Source organism: Anomaloglossus baeobatrachus, chromosome 7 (assembly GCF_048569485.1).
Source record: "Anomaloglossus baeobatrachus isolate aAnoBae1 chromosome 7, aAnoBae1.hap1, whole genome shotgun sequence".
Classification (NCBI taxonomy): Eukaryota; Metazoa; Chordata; class Amphibia; order Anura; family Aromobatidae; genus Anomaloglossus; species Anomaloglossus baeobatrachus.
In genome coordinates, this window is record NC_134359.1 from 303,987,618 (window position 1) to 304,002,966 (window position 15,349).

At 34.0% G+C, this 15,349-nt stretch overlaps 1 protein-coding gene across 1 annotated transcript in view; it reads left to right on the forward strand.

Moving 5' to 3' along the window:
* The window catches only part of LOC142246806 (transmembrane protease serine 9-like), a 51,437-nt gene that overhangs the window by 22,272 nt on the left and 13,816 nt on the right, over positions 1 to 15,349 (forward strand). Inside the window, exon 6 of the mRNA XM_075319855.1 lies at positions 13,067 to 13,259. Coding sequence (XP_075175970.1) covers positions 13,067 to 13,259 — 193 coding nt within the window. The remainder of the gene's footprint in view (positions 1 to 13,066; positions 13,260 to 15,349) is intronic.

Consider the following 15,349-nt stretch of genomic DNA (forward strand, 5'->3'; position numbering starts at 1 on the left):
ATAATACTGCCCCCTATGTACAAGAATATAACTACTATAATACTGCCCCTATATACAAGAATATAACTACTATAATACTGCCCCTATATACAAGACTATAACTACTATAAAACTACTCCTATGTACAAGAATATAACTACTATAATACTGCCCCTATGTACAAGAATATAACTACTATAATACTGCTCCTATGTACAAGAATATAACTACTATAATACTGCCCCCTATATACAAGAATATAACTACTATAATACTGCTCCTATGTACAAGAATATAACTACTATAACACTGCCCCTATATACAAGAATATAACTACTATAATACTGCTCCTATATACAAGAATATTACTACTATAATACTGCCCCTATGTACAAGAATATAACTACTATAATACTGCCCCTATGTACAAGAATATAACTACTATAATACTGCCCCTATGTACAAGAATATAACTACTATAATACTGCCCCTATATACGAGAATATAACTACTATAATACTGCCCCTATATACGAGAATATAACTACTATAATACTGCCCCTATATACGAGAATATAACTACTATAATACTGCCCCCTATGTACAAGAATATAACTACTATAATACTGCCCCTATGTACAAGAATATAACTGCTATAATACTGCCCCTACATACAAGAATATAACTGCTATAATACTGCCCATATGTACAAGAATATAACTACTATAATACTGCCCCTATGTACAAGAATATAACTACTATAATACTGCTCCAATGTACAAGAATATAAGTACTATAATACTGCCCCTATATACAAGAATATAACTGCTATAATACTGCCCCTACATACAAGAATATAACTGCTATAATACTACCCCTACAGTCAGGGCCAGAAATATTTGGACAGTGACACAAGTTTTGTTATTTTAGCTGTTTACAAAAACATGTTCAGAAATACAATTCTATATATAATATGGGCTGAAAGTGCACACTCCCAGCTGCAATATGAGAGTTTTCACATCCATATCGGAGAAAGGGTTTAGGAATCATAGCTCTGTAATGCATAGCCTCCTCTTTTCCAAGGGACCAAAAGTAATTGGACAAGGGACTCTAAGGGCTGCAATTAACTCTGAAGGCGTCTCCCTCGTTAACCTGTAATCAATGAAGTAGTTAAAAGGTCTGGGGTTGATTACAGGTGTGTGGTTTTGCATTTGGAAGCTGTTGCTGTGACCAGACAACATGTGGTCTAAGGAACTCTCAATTGAGGTGAATCAGAACATCCTGAGGCTGAAAAAAAGAAAAAATCCATCAGAGAGATAGCAGACATGCTTGGAGTAGCAAAATCAACAGTCGGGTACATTCTGAGAAAAAATGAATTGACTGGTGAGCTTGGGAACTCAAAAAGGCCTGGGCGTCCACGGATGACAACAGCGGTGGATGATCGCCGCATACTTTCTTTGGTGAAGAAGAACTCGTTCACAACATCAACTGAAGTCCAGAACACTCTCAGTGAAGTAGGTGTATCTGTCTCTAAGTCACCAGTAAAGAGAAGACTCCATGAAAGTAAATACAAAGGGTTCACATCTAGATGCAAACCATTCATCAATTCCAAAAATAGACAGGCCAGAGTTACATTTGCTGAAAAACACCTCATGAAGCCAGCTCAGTTCTGGAAAAGTATTCTATGGACAGATGAGACCAAGATCAACCTGTACCAGAATGATGGGAAGAAAAAAGTGTGGAGAAGAAAGGGAACGGCACATGATCCAAGGCACACCACATCCTCTGTAAAACATGGTGGAGGCAACGTGATGGCATGGGCATGCATGGCTTTCAATGGCACTGGGTCACTTGTGTTTATTGATGACATAACAGCAGACAAGAGTAGCCGGATGAATTCTGAAGTGTACCGGGATATACTTTCAGCCCAGATTCAGCCAAATGCCGCAAAGTTGATCGGACGGCGCTTCATAGTACAGATGGACAATGACCCCAAGCATACAGCCAAAGCTACCCAGGAGTTCATGAGTGCAAAAAAGTGGAACATTCTGCAATGGCCAAGTCAATCACCAGATCTTAACCCAATTGAGCATGCATTTCACTTGCTCAAATCCAGACTTAAGACGGAAAGACCCACAAACAAGCAAGACCTGAAGGCTGCGGCTGTAAAGGCCTGGCAAAGCATTAAGAAGGAGGAAACCCAGCGTTTGGTGATGTCCATGGGTTCCAGACTTAAGGCAGTGATTGCCTCCAAAGGATTCGCAACAAAATATTGAAAATAAAAATATTTTGTTTGGGTTTGGTTTATTTGTCCAATTACTTTTGACCTCCTAAAATGTGGAGTGTTTGTAAAGAAATGTGACAATTCCTACAATTTCTATCAGATATTTTTGTTCAAACCTTCAAATTAAACGTTACAATCTGCACTTGAATTCTGTTGTAGAGGTTTCATTTCAAATCCAATGTGGTGGCATGCAGAGCCCAACCCGCGAAAATTGTGTCACTGGCCAAAGATTTCTGGACCTAACTGTATATACAAGAATATAACTACTATAATACTGCCCCTATGTACAAGAATATAACTACTATAATACTGCTCCTATGTACAAGAATATAACTACTATAATACTGCCCCTATGTACAAGAATATAACTACTATAATACTGCTCCTATGTACAAGAATATAACTACTATAATACTGCCCCTATGTACAAGAATATAACTACTTTAATACTGCCCCTATGTACAAGAATATAACTACTATAATACTGCCTCCTATGTACAAGAATATAACTGCTATAATACTGCCCCCTATGTACAAGAATATAACTACTATAATACTGCCCCCTATATACAAGAATATAACTACTATAATACTGCCCCCTATGTACAAGAATATAACTACTATAATACTGCCCCTATGTACAAGAATATAACTACTATAATACTGCCCCTATATACAAGAATATAACTACTATAATACTGCTCCTATGTACAAGAATATAACTACTATAATACTGCCCCTATGTACAAGAATATAACTACTATAATACTGGTCCTATGTACAAGAATATAACTACTATAATACTGCCCCTATGTACAAGAATATAACTACTATAATACTGCTCCTATATACAAGAATATAACTACTATAATACTAACCCCTATCTACAAGAATATTACTACTATAATACTGGTCCTATGTACAAGAATATAACTACTATAATACTGCTCCTATATACAAGAATATAACTACTATAATACTGCCCCTATGTACAAGAATATAACTACTATAATACTGCTCCTATATACAAGAATATAACTACTATAATACTGTCCCCTATGTACAAGAATATAGCTACTATAATACTGCTCCTATGTACAAGAATATAACTACTATAATACTGCCCCTATGTACAAGAATATAACTACTATAATACTGCTCCTATGTACAAGAATATAACTACTATAATACTGCCCCTATATACAGGAATATAACTACTATAATACTGCACCCTATGTACAAGAATATAACTGCTATAATACTGCTCCTATGTACAAGAATATAACTACTATAATACTGCTCCTATGTACAAGAATATAACTACTATAATACTGCCTCTATATACAAGAATATAACTACTATAATACTGCTCCTATATACAAGAATATAACTACTATAATACTGCTCCCTTTGTACAAGAATATAACTACTATAATACTGCCTCTATATACAAGAATATAACTACTATAATACTGCCCCTATATACAAGAATATAACTGCTATAATTCTGCCTCTATATACAAGAATATAACTACTATAATACTGCCCCTATATACAAGAATATAACTACTATAATACTGCCCCCTATGTACAAGAATATATCTACTATAATACTGCCCCCTATATACAAGAATATATCTACTATAATACTGCCCCTATATACAAGAATATAATCACTATAATACTGCCCCTATGTACAAGAATATATCTACTATAATACTGCCCCCTATATACAAGAATATAACTACTATAATACTGCCCATATATACAAGAATATAACCACTATAATACTGCCCCCTATATACAATAATATAACTACTATAACACTGCCCCTATATACAAGAATATAACTACTATAATACTGCTCTATATACAAGAATATAACTACTATAATACTGCCCCTATATACAAGAATATCACTACTATAATACTGCTCCTATGTACAAGAATATAACTACTATAATACTGCCTCTATATACAAGAATATAACTGCTATAATACTGCCCCTATGTACAAGAATATAACTACTATAATACTGCCCCTATGTACAAGAATATAACTACTATAATACTGTCCCCTATGTACAAGAATATAACTACTATAATACTGCCCCTATATACAAGAATATAACTACTATAATACTGCCTCTATATACAAGAATATAACTGCTATAATACTGCCCCTATGTACAAGAATATAACTACTATAATACTGTCCCCTATGTACAAGAATATAACTACTATAATACTGCCCCTATGTACAAGAATATAACTACTATAATACTGTCCCCTATGTACAAGAATATAACTACTATAATACTGCTCCTATGTACAAGAATATAACTACTATAATACTGCCTCTATATACAAGAATATAACTGCTATAATACTGCCCCTATGTACAAGAATATAACTACTATAATACTGCCCCTATGTACAAGAATATAACTACTATAATACTGCCCCTATATACAAGAATATAACTACTATAATACCGTCCCCTATGTACAAGAATATAACTACTATAATACTGCCCCTATATACAAGAATATAACTACTATAATACTGCCCCTATGTACAAGAATATAACTACTATAATACTGCCCCTATATACAAGAATATAACTACTATAATACTGCCCCTATATACAAGAATATAACTACTACAATGCTGCTCCTATATACAAGAATATAACTACTATAATACTGCTCCTAAATACAAGAATATAACTACTATAATACTGTCCCCTATATGCAAGAATATAACTACTATTATACTGCCCCCTATGTACAAGAATATAACTACTATAGTACTGCTCCCTATATACAAGAATATAACTACTATAATACTGCTCCTAAATACAAGAATATAACTACTATAATACTGTCCCCTATATGCAATAATATAACTACTATTATACTGCCCCCTATGTACAAGAATATAACTACTATAATACTGCTCCCTATATACAAGAATATAACTACTATAATACTGTCCCCTATATACAAGAATATAACTACTATAATACTGCTCCTAAATACAAGAATATAACTACTATAATACTGTCCCCTATATGCAAGAATATAACTACTATTATACTGCCCCCTATGTACAAGAATATAACTACTATAGTACTGCTCCCTATATACAAGAATATAACTACTATAATACTGTCCCCTATATACAAGAATATATCTACTATAATACTGCCCCCTATATACAAGAATATATCTACTATAATACTGCCCCTATATACAAGAATATAACCACTATAATACTGCCCCTATGTACAAGAATATATCTACTATAATACTGCCCCCTATATACAAGAATATAACTACTATAATACTGCCTCTATATACAAGAATATAACCATTATAATACTGCCCCCTATATACAATAATATAACTACTATAACACTGCCCCTATATACAAGAATATAACTACTATAATACTGCTCTATATACAAGAATATAACTACTATAATACTGCCCCTATATACAAGAATATCACTACTATAATACTGCTCCTATGTACAAGAATATAACTACTATAATACTGCCTCTATATACAAGAATATAACTGCTATAATACTGCCCCTATGTACAAGAATATAACTACTACAATACTGCCCCTATATACAAGAATATAACTACTATAATACTGCCCTATATACAAGAATATAACTACTATAATACTGCCCCCCATGTACACGAATATATCTACTATAATACTGCTCCTATGTACAAGAATATAACTACTATAATACTGCCCCTATATACAAGAATATAACTACTATAATACTGCCCCCTATATACAAGAATATAACTACTATAATACTGCCCCCCATGTACAAGAATATATCTACTATAATACTGCCCCTATGTACAAGAATATAACTTCTATAATACTGCCCCTATATACAAGAATATAACTACTATAATACTGCCCCCTATATACAAGAATATAACTACTATAATACTGCCACTATGTACAAGAATATAACTACTATAATACTGCTCCCTATATACAAGAATATAACTACTACAATGCTGCCCCTATATACAAGAATATAACTACTATAATACTGCTCCTAAATACAAGAATATAACTACTATAATACTGTCCCCTATATGCAAGAATATAACTACTATTATACTGCCCCCTATGTACAAAAATATAACTACTATAGTACTGCTCCCTATATACAAGAATATAACTACTATAATACTGTCCCCTATATACAAGAATATAACTACTATAATACTGCCCCTATGTACAAGAATATAACTACTATAATACTGCCCCTATATACAAGAATATAACTGCTATAATACTGCCCCTATGTACAAGAATATAACTACTATAATACTGCCCCTATATACAAGAATATAACTACTATAATACTGCCCCCTATGTACAAGAATATATCTACTATAATACTGCCCCCTATATACAAGAATATATCTACTATAATACTGCCCCTATATACAAGAATATAACCACTATAATACTGCCCCTATGTACAAGAATATATCTACTATAATACTGCCCCCTATATACAAGAATATAACTACTATAATACTGCCCCTATATACAAGAATATAACCACTATAATGCTGCCCCCTATATACAAGAATATAACTACTATAATACTGCCCCCTATGTACAAGAATATAACTACTATAATCCTGCCCCCTATGTACAAGAATATAACTACTATAATACTGCCCCCTATATACAAGAATATAACTACTATAACACTGCCCCTATATACAAGAATATAACTACTATAATACTGCTCTATATACAAGAATATAACTACTATAATACTGCCCCCTATGTACAAGAATATATCTACTATAATACTGCCCCCTATATACAAGAATATAACTACTATAACACTGCCCCTATATACAAGAATATAACCACTATAATACTGCCCCTATGTACAAGAATATAACTACTACAATGCTGCCCCTATATACAAGAATATAACTACTATAATACTGCTCCTATATACAAGAATATAACTACTATAATACTGCTCCTATATACAAGAATATAACTACTATTATACTGCCCCCTATGTACAAGAATATAACTACTATAGTACTGCTCCCTATATACAAGAATATAACTACTATAATACTGTCCCCTATATACAAGAATATAACTACTATAATACTGCCCCTATGGACAAGAATATAACTACTATAATACTGCCCCTATATACAAGAATATAACTACTATAATACTGCCCTATATACAAGAATATAACTACTATAATACTGCCCCCCATGTACAAGAATATATCTACTATAATACTGCCCCCTATATACAAGAATATAACTACTATAACACTGCCCCTATATACAAGAATATATTTACTATAATACTGCCCCTATATACAAGAATATAATTACTATAATACTGCCCCCTATATACAAGAATATAACTACTATAATACTGCCCCCTATATACAAGAATATAACTACTATAACACTGCCCCTATATACAAGAATATAACCACTATAATACTGCCCCTATGTACAAGAATATAACTACTACAATACTGCCCCTACGTACAAGAATATAACTACTATAATACTGCCTCTATATACAAGAATATAACTACTATAATACTGCCCCCTATGTACAAGAATATATCTACTATAATACTGCCCCCTATATACAAGAATATATCTACTATAATACTGCCCCTATATACAAGAATATAACCACTATAATACTGCCCCTATGTACAAGAATATATCTACTATAATACTGCCCCCTATATACAAGAATATAACTACTATAATACTGCCCCTATATACAAGAATATAACCACTATAATGCTGCCCCTATATACAAGAATATAACTACTATAATACTGCCCCCTATGTACAAGAATATAACTACTATAATCCTGCCCCCTATGTACAAGAATATAACTACTATAATACTGCCCCCTATATACAAGAATATAACTACTATAACACTGCCCCTATATACAAGAATATAACTACTATAATACTGCCCTATATACAAGAATATAACTACTATAATACTGCCCCCCATGTACAAGAATATATCTACTATAATACTGCCCCCTATATACAAGAATATAACTACTATAACACTGCCCCTATATACAAGAATATAACCACTATAATACTGCCCCTATGTACAAGAATATAACTACTACAATACTGCCCCTACGTACAAGAATATAACTACTATAATACTGCCTCTATATACAAGAATATAACTACTATAATACTGCCTCTATATACAAGAATATAACTACTATAATACTGCCCCTATATACAAGAATATAACTACTATAATACTGCCCCTACGTACAAGAATATAACTACTATAATACTGCTCCCTATGTACATGAATATAACTACTATAATACTGCCCCTGTATACAAGAATATAACTACTATAATACTGCTCCTATATACAAGAATATAACTACTATAATACTGCTCCTATGTATAAGAATATAACTACTATAATACTGCTTCTATATACAAGAATATAACTACTATAATACTGCCCCTATGTACAAGAATATAACTACTATAACACTGCCCTTATGTACAAGAATATAACTACTATAATACTGCCCCTATATACAAGAATATAACTACTATAATACTGCCCCTACGTACAAGAATATAACTACTATAATACTGCTCCCTATGTACATGAATATAACTACTATAATACTGCCCCTGTATACAAGAATATAACTACTATAATACTGCTCCTATATACAAGAATATAACTACTATAATACTGCTCCTATGTATAAGAATATAACTACTATAATACTGCTTCTATATACAAGAATATAACTACTATAATACTGCCCCTATGTACAAGAATATAACTACTATAACACTGCCCTTATGTACAAGAATATAACTACTATAATACTGCCCCTATATACAAGAATATAACTACTATAATACTGCCCCCTATGTACAAGAATATAACTACTATAATACTGCCCCTATGTACAAGAATATAACTACTATAATACTGCCCCCTATATACAAGAATATAACTACTATAATACTGCCCCTATGTACAAGAATATAACTACTATAATACTGTCCCTATGTACAAGAATATAACTGCTATAATCCTGCCCCTATATACAAGAATGTAACTACTATAATACTGCCCCTATATACAAGAATATAACTACTATAATACTGCCTCTATATACAAGAATATAACTACTATAATACTGCCTCTATATACAAGAATATAACTACTATAATACTGCCCCTACGTACAAGAATATAACTACTATAATAATGCTCCCTATGTACATGAATATAACTACTATAATACTGCCCCTATATACAAGAATATAACTACTATAATACTGCTCCTATGTACAAGAATATAACTACTATAATACTGCCCCCTATGTACAAGAATATAACTACTATAATACTGCCTCCTATATACAAGAATATAACTACTATAATACTGCCCCTATGTACAAGAATATAACTACTATAATACTGTCCCTATGTACAAGAATATAACTGCTATAATCCTGCCCCTATATACAAGAATGTAACTACTATAATACTGCCCCTATATACAAGAATATAACTACTATAATACTGCCTCTATATACAAGAATATAACTACTATAATACTGCCTCTATATACAAGAATATAACTACTATAATACTGCCCCTACGTACAAGAATATAACTACTATAATACTGCTCCTATATACAAGAATATATCTACTATAATACTGCCCCCTATATACAAGAATATAACTACTATTACACTGCCCCTATATACAAGAATATAACTGCTATAATACTGCCTCTATATACAAGAATATAACTACTATAATACTGCCCCTACGTACAAGAATATAACTACTATAATACTGCTCCTATGTACAAGAATATAACTACTATAATACTGTCCCTATGTACAAGAATATAACTGCTATAATCCTGCCCCTATATACAAGAATGTAACTACTATAATACTGCCCCTATATACAAGAATATAACTACTATAATACTGCCTCTATATACAAGAATATAACTACTATAATACTGCCTCTATATACAAGAATATAACTACTATAATACTGCCCCTACGTACAAGAATATAACTACTATAATACTGCTCCTATATTCAAGAATATATCTACTATAATACTGCCCCCTATATACAAGAATATAACTACTATAACACTGCCCCTATATACAAGAATATAACTGCTATAATACTGCCTCTATATACAAGAATATAACTACTATAATACTGCCCCTACGTACAAGAATATAACTACTATAATACTGCTCCTATGTACAAGAATATAACTACTATAATACTGTCCCTATGTACAAGAATATAACTGCTATAATCCTGCCCCTATGTACAAGAATATAACTACTATAATACTGCCCCTATGTACAAGAATGTAACTACTATAATACTGCCCCTATATACAAGAATATAACTGCTATAATCCTGCCCCTATATACAAGAATGTAACTACTATAATACTGCTCCTATGTACAAGAATATAACTACTATAATACTGCCTCTATATACAAGAATATAACTACTATAATACTGCCTCTATATACAAGAATATAACTACTATAATACTGCCCTATATACAAGAATATAACTACTATAATACTGCTCCTATGTACAAGAATATAACTACTATAATACTGCCTCTATATACAAGAATATAACTACTATAATACTGCCCCTACGTACAAGAATGTAACTACTATAATACTGCTCCCCTATGTACATGAATATAACTACTATAATACTGCCCCTATATACAAGAATATAACTACTATAATACTGCCTCTATATACAAGAATATAACTACTATAATACTGCCCTATATACAAGAATATAACTACTATAATACTGCTCCTATGTACAAGAATATAACTACTATAATACTGCCTCTATATACAAGAATATAACTACTATAATACTGCCCCTACGTACAAGAATGTAACTACTATAATACTGCTCCCCTATGTACATGAATATAACTACTATAATACTGCCCCTATATACAAGAATATAACTACTATAATACTGCTCCTATGTACAAGAATATAACTACTATAATACTGCCCCCTATATACAAGAATATAACTACTATAATACTGCCCCCTATATACAAGAATATAACTACTATAATACTGCCCCCTATATACAAGAATATAACTACTATAATACTGCCCCTATATACAAGAATATAACTGCTATAATACTGCTCCCTATATACAAGAATATAACTACTATAATACTGCCCCCTATATACAAGAATATAACTACTATAATACTGCCCCCTATATACAAGAATATAACTACTATAATACTGCCCCCTATGTACAAGAATATAACTACTATAATACTGCTCCTATATACAAGAATATAACTACTATAATACTGCCCCCTATATACAAGAATATAACTACTATAATACTGCCCCTATATACAAGAATATAACTACTATAATACTGCCCCCTATATACAAGAATATAACTACTATAATACTGCCCCCTATATACAAGAATATAACTACTATAATACTGCCCCTATATACAAGAATATAACTACTATAATACTGCCCCTATATACAAGAATATAACTACTATAATACTGCCCCCTATATACAAGAATATAACTACTATAATACTGCCCCTATATACAAGAATATAACTACTATAATACTGCCCCCTATATACAAGAATATAACTACTATAATACTGCCCCCTATATACAAGAATATAACTACTATAATACTGCCCCTATATACAAGAATATAACTACTATAATACTGCCCCTATATACAAGAATATAACTACTATAATACTGCCCCCTATATACAAGAATATAACTACTATAATACTGCCCCCTATATACAAGAATATAACTACTATAATACTGCCTCTATATACAAGAATATAACTGCTATAATACTGCCCCCTATATACAAGAATATAACTACTATAATACTGCCCCTATGTACAAGAATATAACTACTATAATACTGCCCCTATATACAAGAATATAACTACTATAATACTGCCCCCTATATACAAGAATATAACTACTATAATACTGCCCCCTATATACAAGAATATAACTACTATAATACTGCCCCTATATACAAGAATATAACTACTATAATACTGCCCCTATATACAAGAATATAACTACTATAATACTGCCCCCTATGTACAAGAATATAACTACTATAATACTGCCCCTATGTACAAGAATATAGCTACTATAATACTGCCCCCTATATACAAGAATATAACTACTATAATACTGCCCCCTATATACAAGAATATAACTACTATAATACTGCCCCTATATACAAGAATATAGCTACTATAATACTGCCCCCTATATACAAGAATATAACTACTATAATACTGCCCCCTATATACAAGAATATAACTACTATAATACTGCCTCTATATACAAGAATATAACTGCTATAATACTGCCCCCTATATACAAGAATATAACTACTATAATACTGCCCCTATATACAAGAATATAACTGCTATAATCCTGCTTTTATTGGTTGTTTGTGGAGTTATTATCCGCTCTTCCCATTCTGTTGTGACTAATTTGTCCCTTTGAACAATGGCGGTGAGTGTAGATGCTGCGGTCATGTGCGCAGCTGTCACACTGTAACGACTCTGCTGCTCTTTCTCCTCCTCACGTGTTTTCTTATTGTTTGTAAATTTTCAGAGAAGATGCAGTTGGAGAATCCTCCCTCCAGCTCCGGGGACAGGTCCGGCCACATTCCGGGGAGAGGGACCTCCGAAAAGACGGATATTTCAGGAGCGAGAGCGAAGAGAGGAGACAAATCCGACATCCGCAGCATCTCACAGCAGCACAGAGGAGAGGAGCATGAGGGCTGCCATCTGCCTGCTACTGGCCGGTGAGGACGCGGTATCATTACCATTAGTGATCAGTTATTACATGGCTCTTTATTTATGTTATTATTTCATATCATTATTTATTATATATATATAATTATTATTATTTATTCTATTTATATATTATTATTATTTATTCTATTTATATATTATTATTATTTTTATTATTATTATTATTTATTCTATTATTATTATTATTATTATTATTATTATTATTATTATTATTAATAACTCAGAGACTTCGGAGTTCCAGAATTTTGCCTCTTTATATAACAACTCTGTTGCTCCCTGTTATCAGCCATTTCTGGCTGGGAAAAGATTGACAATTAAACAGATTGGTTGAGTCTAGTGCTCCCTGTTATCAGCCATTACTGGAGGGGAAGGGACTGTAGGATATGTGAGTAGAATCTATTACTCCCTGTTATCAGCCATTACTGGGGAGGAGACTGTAGGACAGGAGAGTACAATCTATTACTCCCTCTTATCAGCCATTACTGGGGAAGGGACTGTAGGATATATGAGTACAATCTATTACTCCCTGTTATCAGCCATTACTGGGAAGGAGACTAGGATATATGAGTACAATCTATTACTCCCTGTTATCAGCCAATACTGGGGAAAGAGACTGTAGGACAGTGACTACAATCTATTATTCCCTGTTATCAGCCGTTACTGTGGAGGAGACTGTAGGACACTGACTACAATCTATTACTATCTGTTATCAGCCATTACTGGGGGAGGCGACTGTAGGGCAGGTGAGTACAATCTATTACTCACTGTTATCAGCCATTACTGGGGGAGGAGACTGTAAGACAGGGGAGTACAATCTATTACTCCCTGTTATCAGCCATTACTGGGGGAGAAGACTGTAGAACAGGTGAGTACAACCTATTACTCTCTGTTATCAGCCATTACTGGGGGAGGAGACTGTAGGACAGGTGAGTACAATCTATTACTCTCTGTTATCACCCATTACTGGGGGAGGAGACTGTAGGATAGGTGAGTACAATCTATTACTATCTGTTATCAGCCAATACTGGGGAAAGAGACTGTAGGACAGTGACTACAATCTATTACTCCCTGTTATCAGCCATTACTGGAGGAGGAGACTGTTGGACAGGTGACTACAATCTATTACTATCTGTTATCAGCCATTACTGGGGAGGAGACTGTAGGACAGGTGAGTATAATCTATTACTCCCTGTTATCAGCCATTACTGGGGAGGAGACTGTAGGACAGGTGTGTACACTCTATTACTCTCTGCTCTCAGCCATTACTGAGGAGGAGACTGTAGGACAGGTGACTACAATCTATTACTCTCTGCTCTCAGCCATTACTGGGGAGGTGCCTGACACTCTGATAATGGTAAAGTATAAAATCTATGACTGTGTGATTATAGACCTGCATCACTGCTAAGGGAAATCTAAGAAAAATGAGATATTTTGTATATAGAAATGACCATTTGTAAATCAGCCCAGTCGCCACGCCGCGGCATATCTCGGGACTGGTATAGATTGTGCAGTCTTCTGCTCCTCGGCCGGTGCTGAGATGTGGAGAGGACTCTTCTCTCTTCCCTTCTTGTTACAATGTATCTTGTTAGAATCTTTTGGATATATATTATGATTGTGGCTGAATTGCCCTCGTCCTGTCCGGTGCTCAGTGTCCGGTGCTCGGTGTCCGGTGCTCGGTGTCCGGTGCTCGGTGTCCGGTGCTCGGTGTCCAGTGTCCAGTGTCTGGTGCTCGGTGTCCGGTGCTCAGTGCTCTGTGTCCGTTGCTCTGTGTCCGGTGCTCTGTGTCTGGTGCTCGGTGTCCAGTGTCTGGTGTCCGGTGCTCGGTGTCCGGTGATCGGTGTCCGGTGCTCGGTGTCCGGTGCTCTGTGTCTGGTGCTCGGTGTCCAGTGTCTGGTGTCCGGTGCTCGGTGTCCGGTGCTCGGTGTCCGGTGCTCAGTGTCCAGTGCTCAGTGTCCAGTGCTCGGTGTCCAGTGTCCGGTGTCCGGTGCTCGGTGTCCGGTGCTCGGTGTCCGGTGCTCGGTGTCTGGTGCTTGGTGTCCAGTGTCCGGTGTCCGATGCTCGGTGTCCGGTGCTCGGTGTC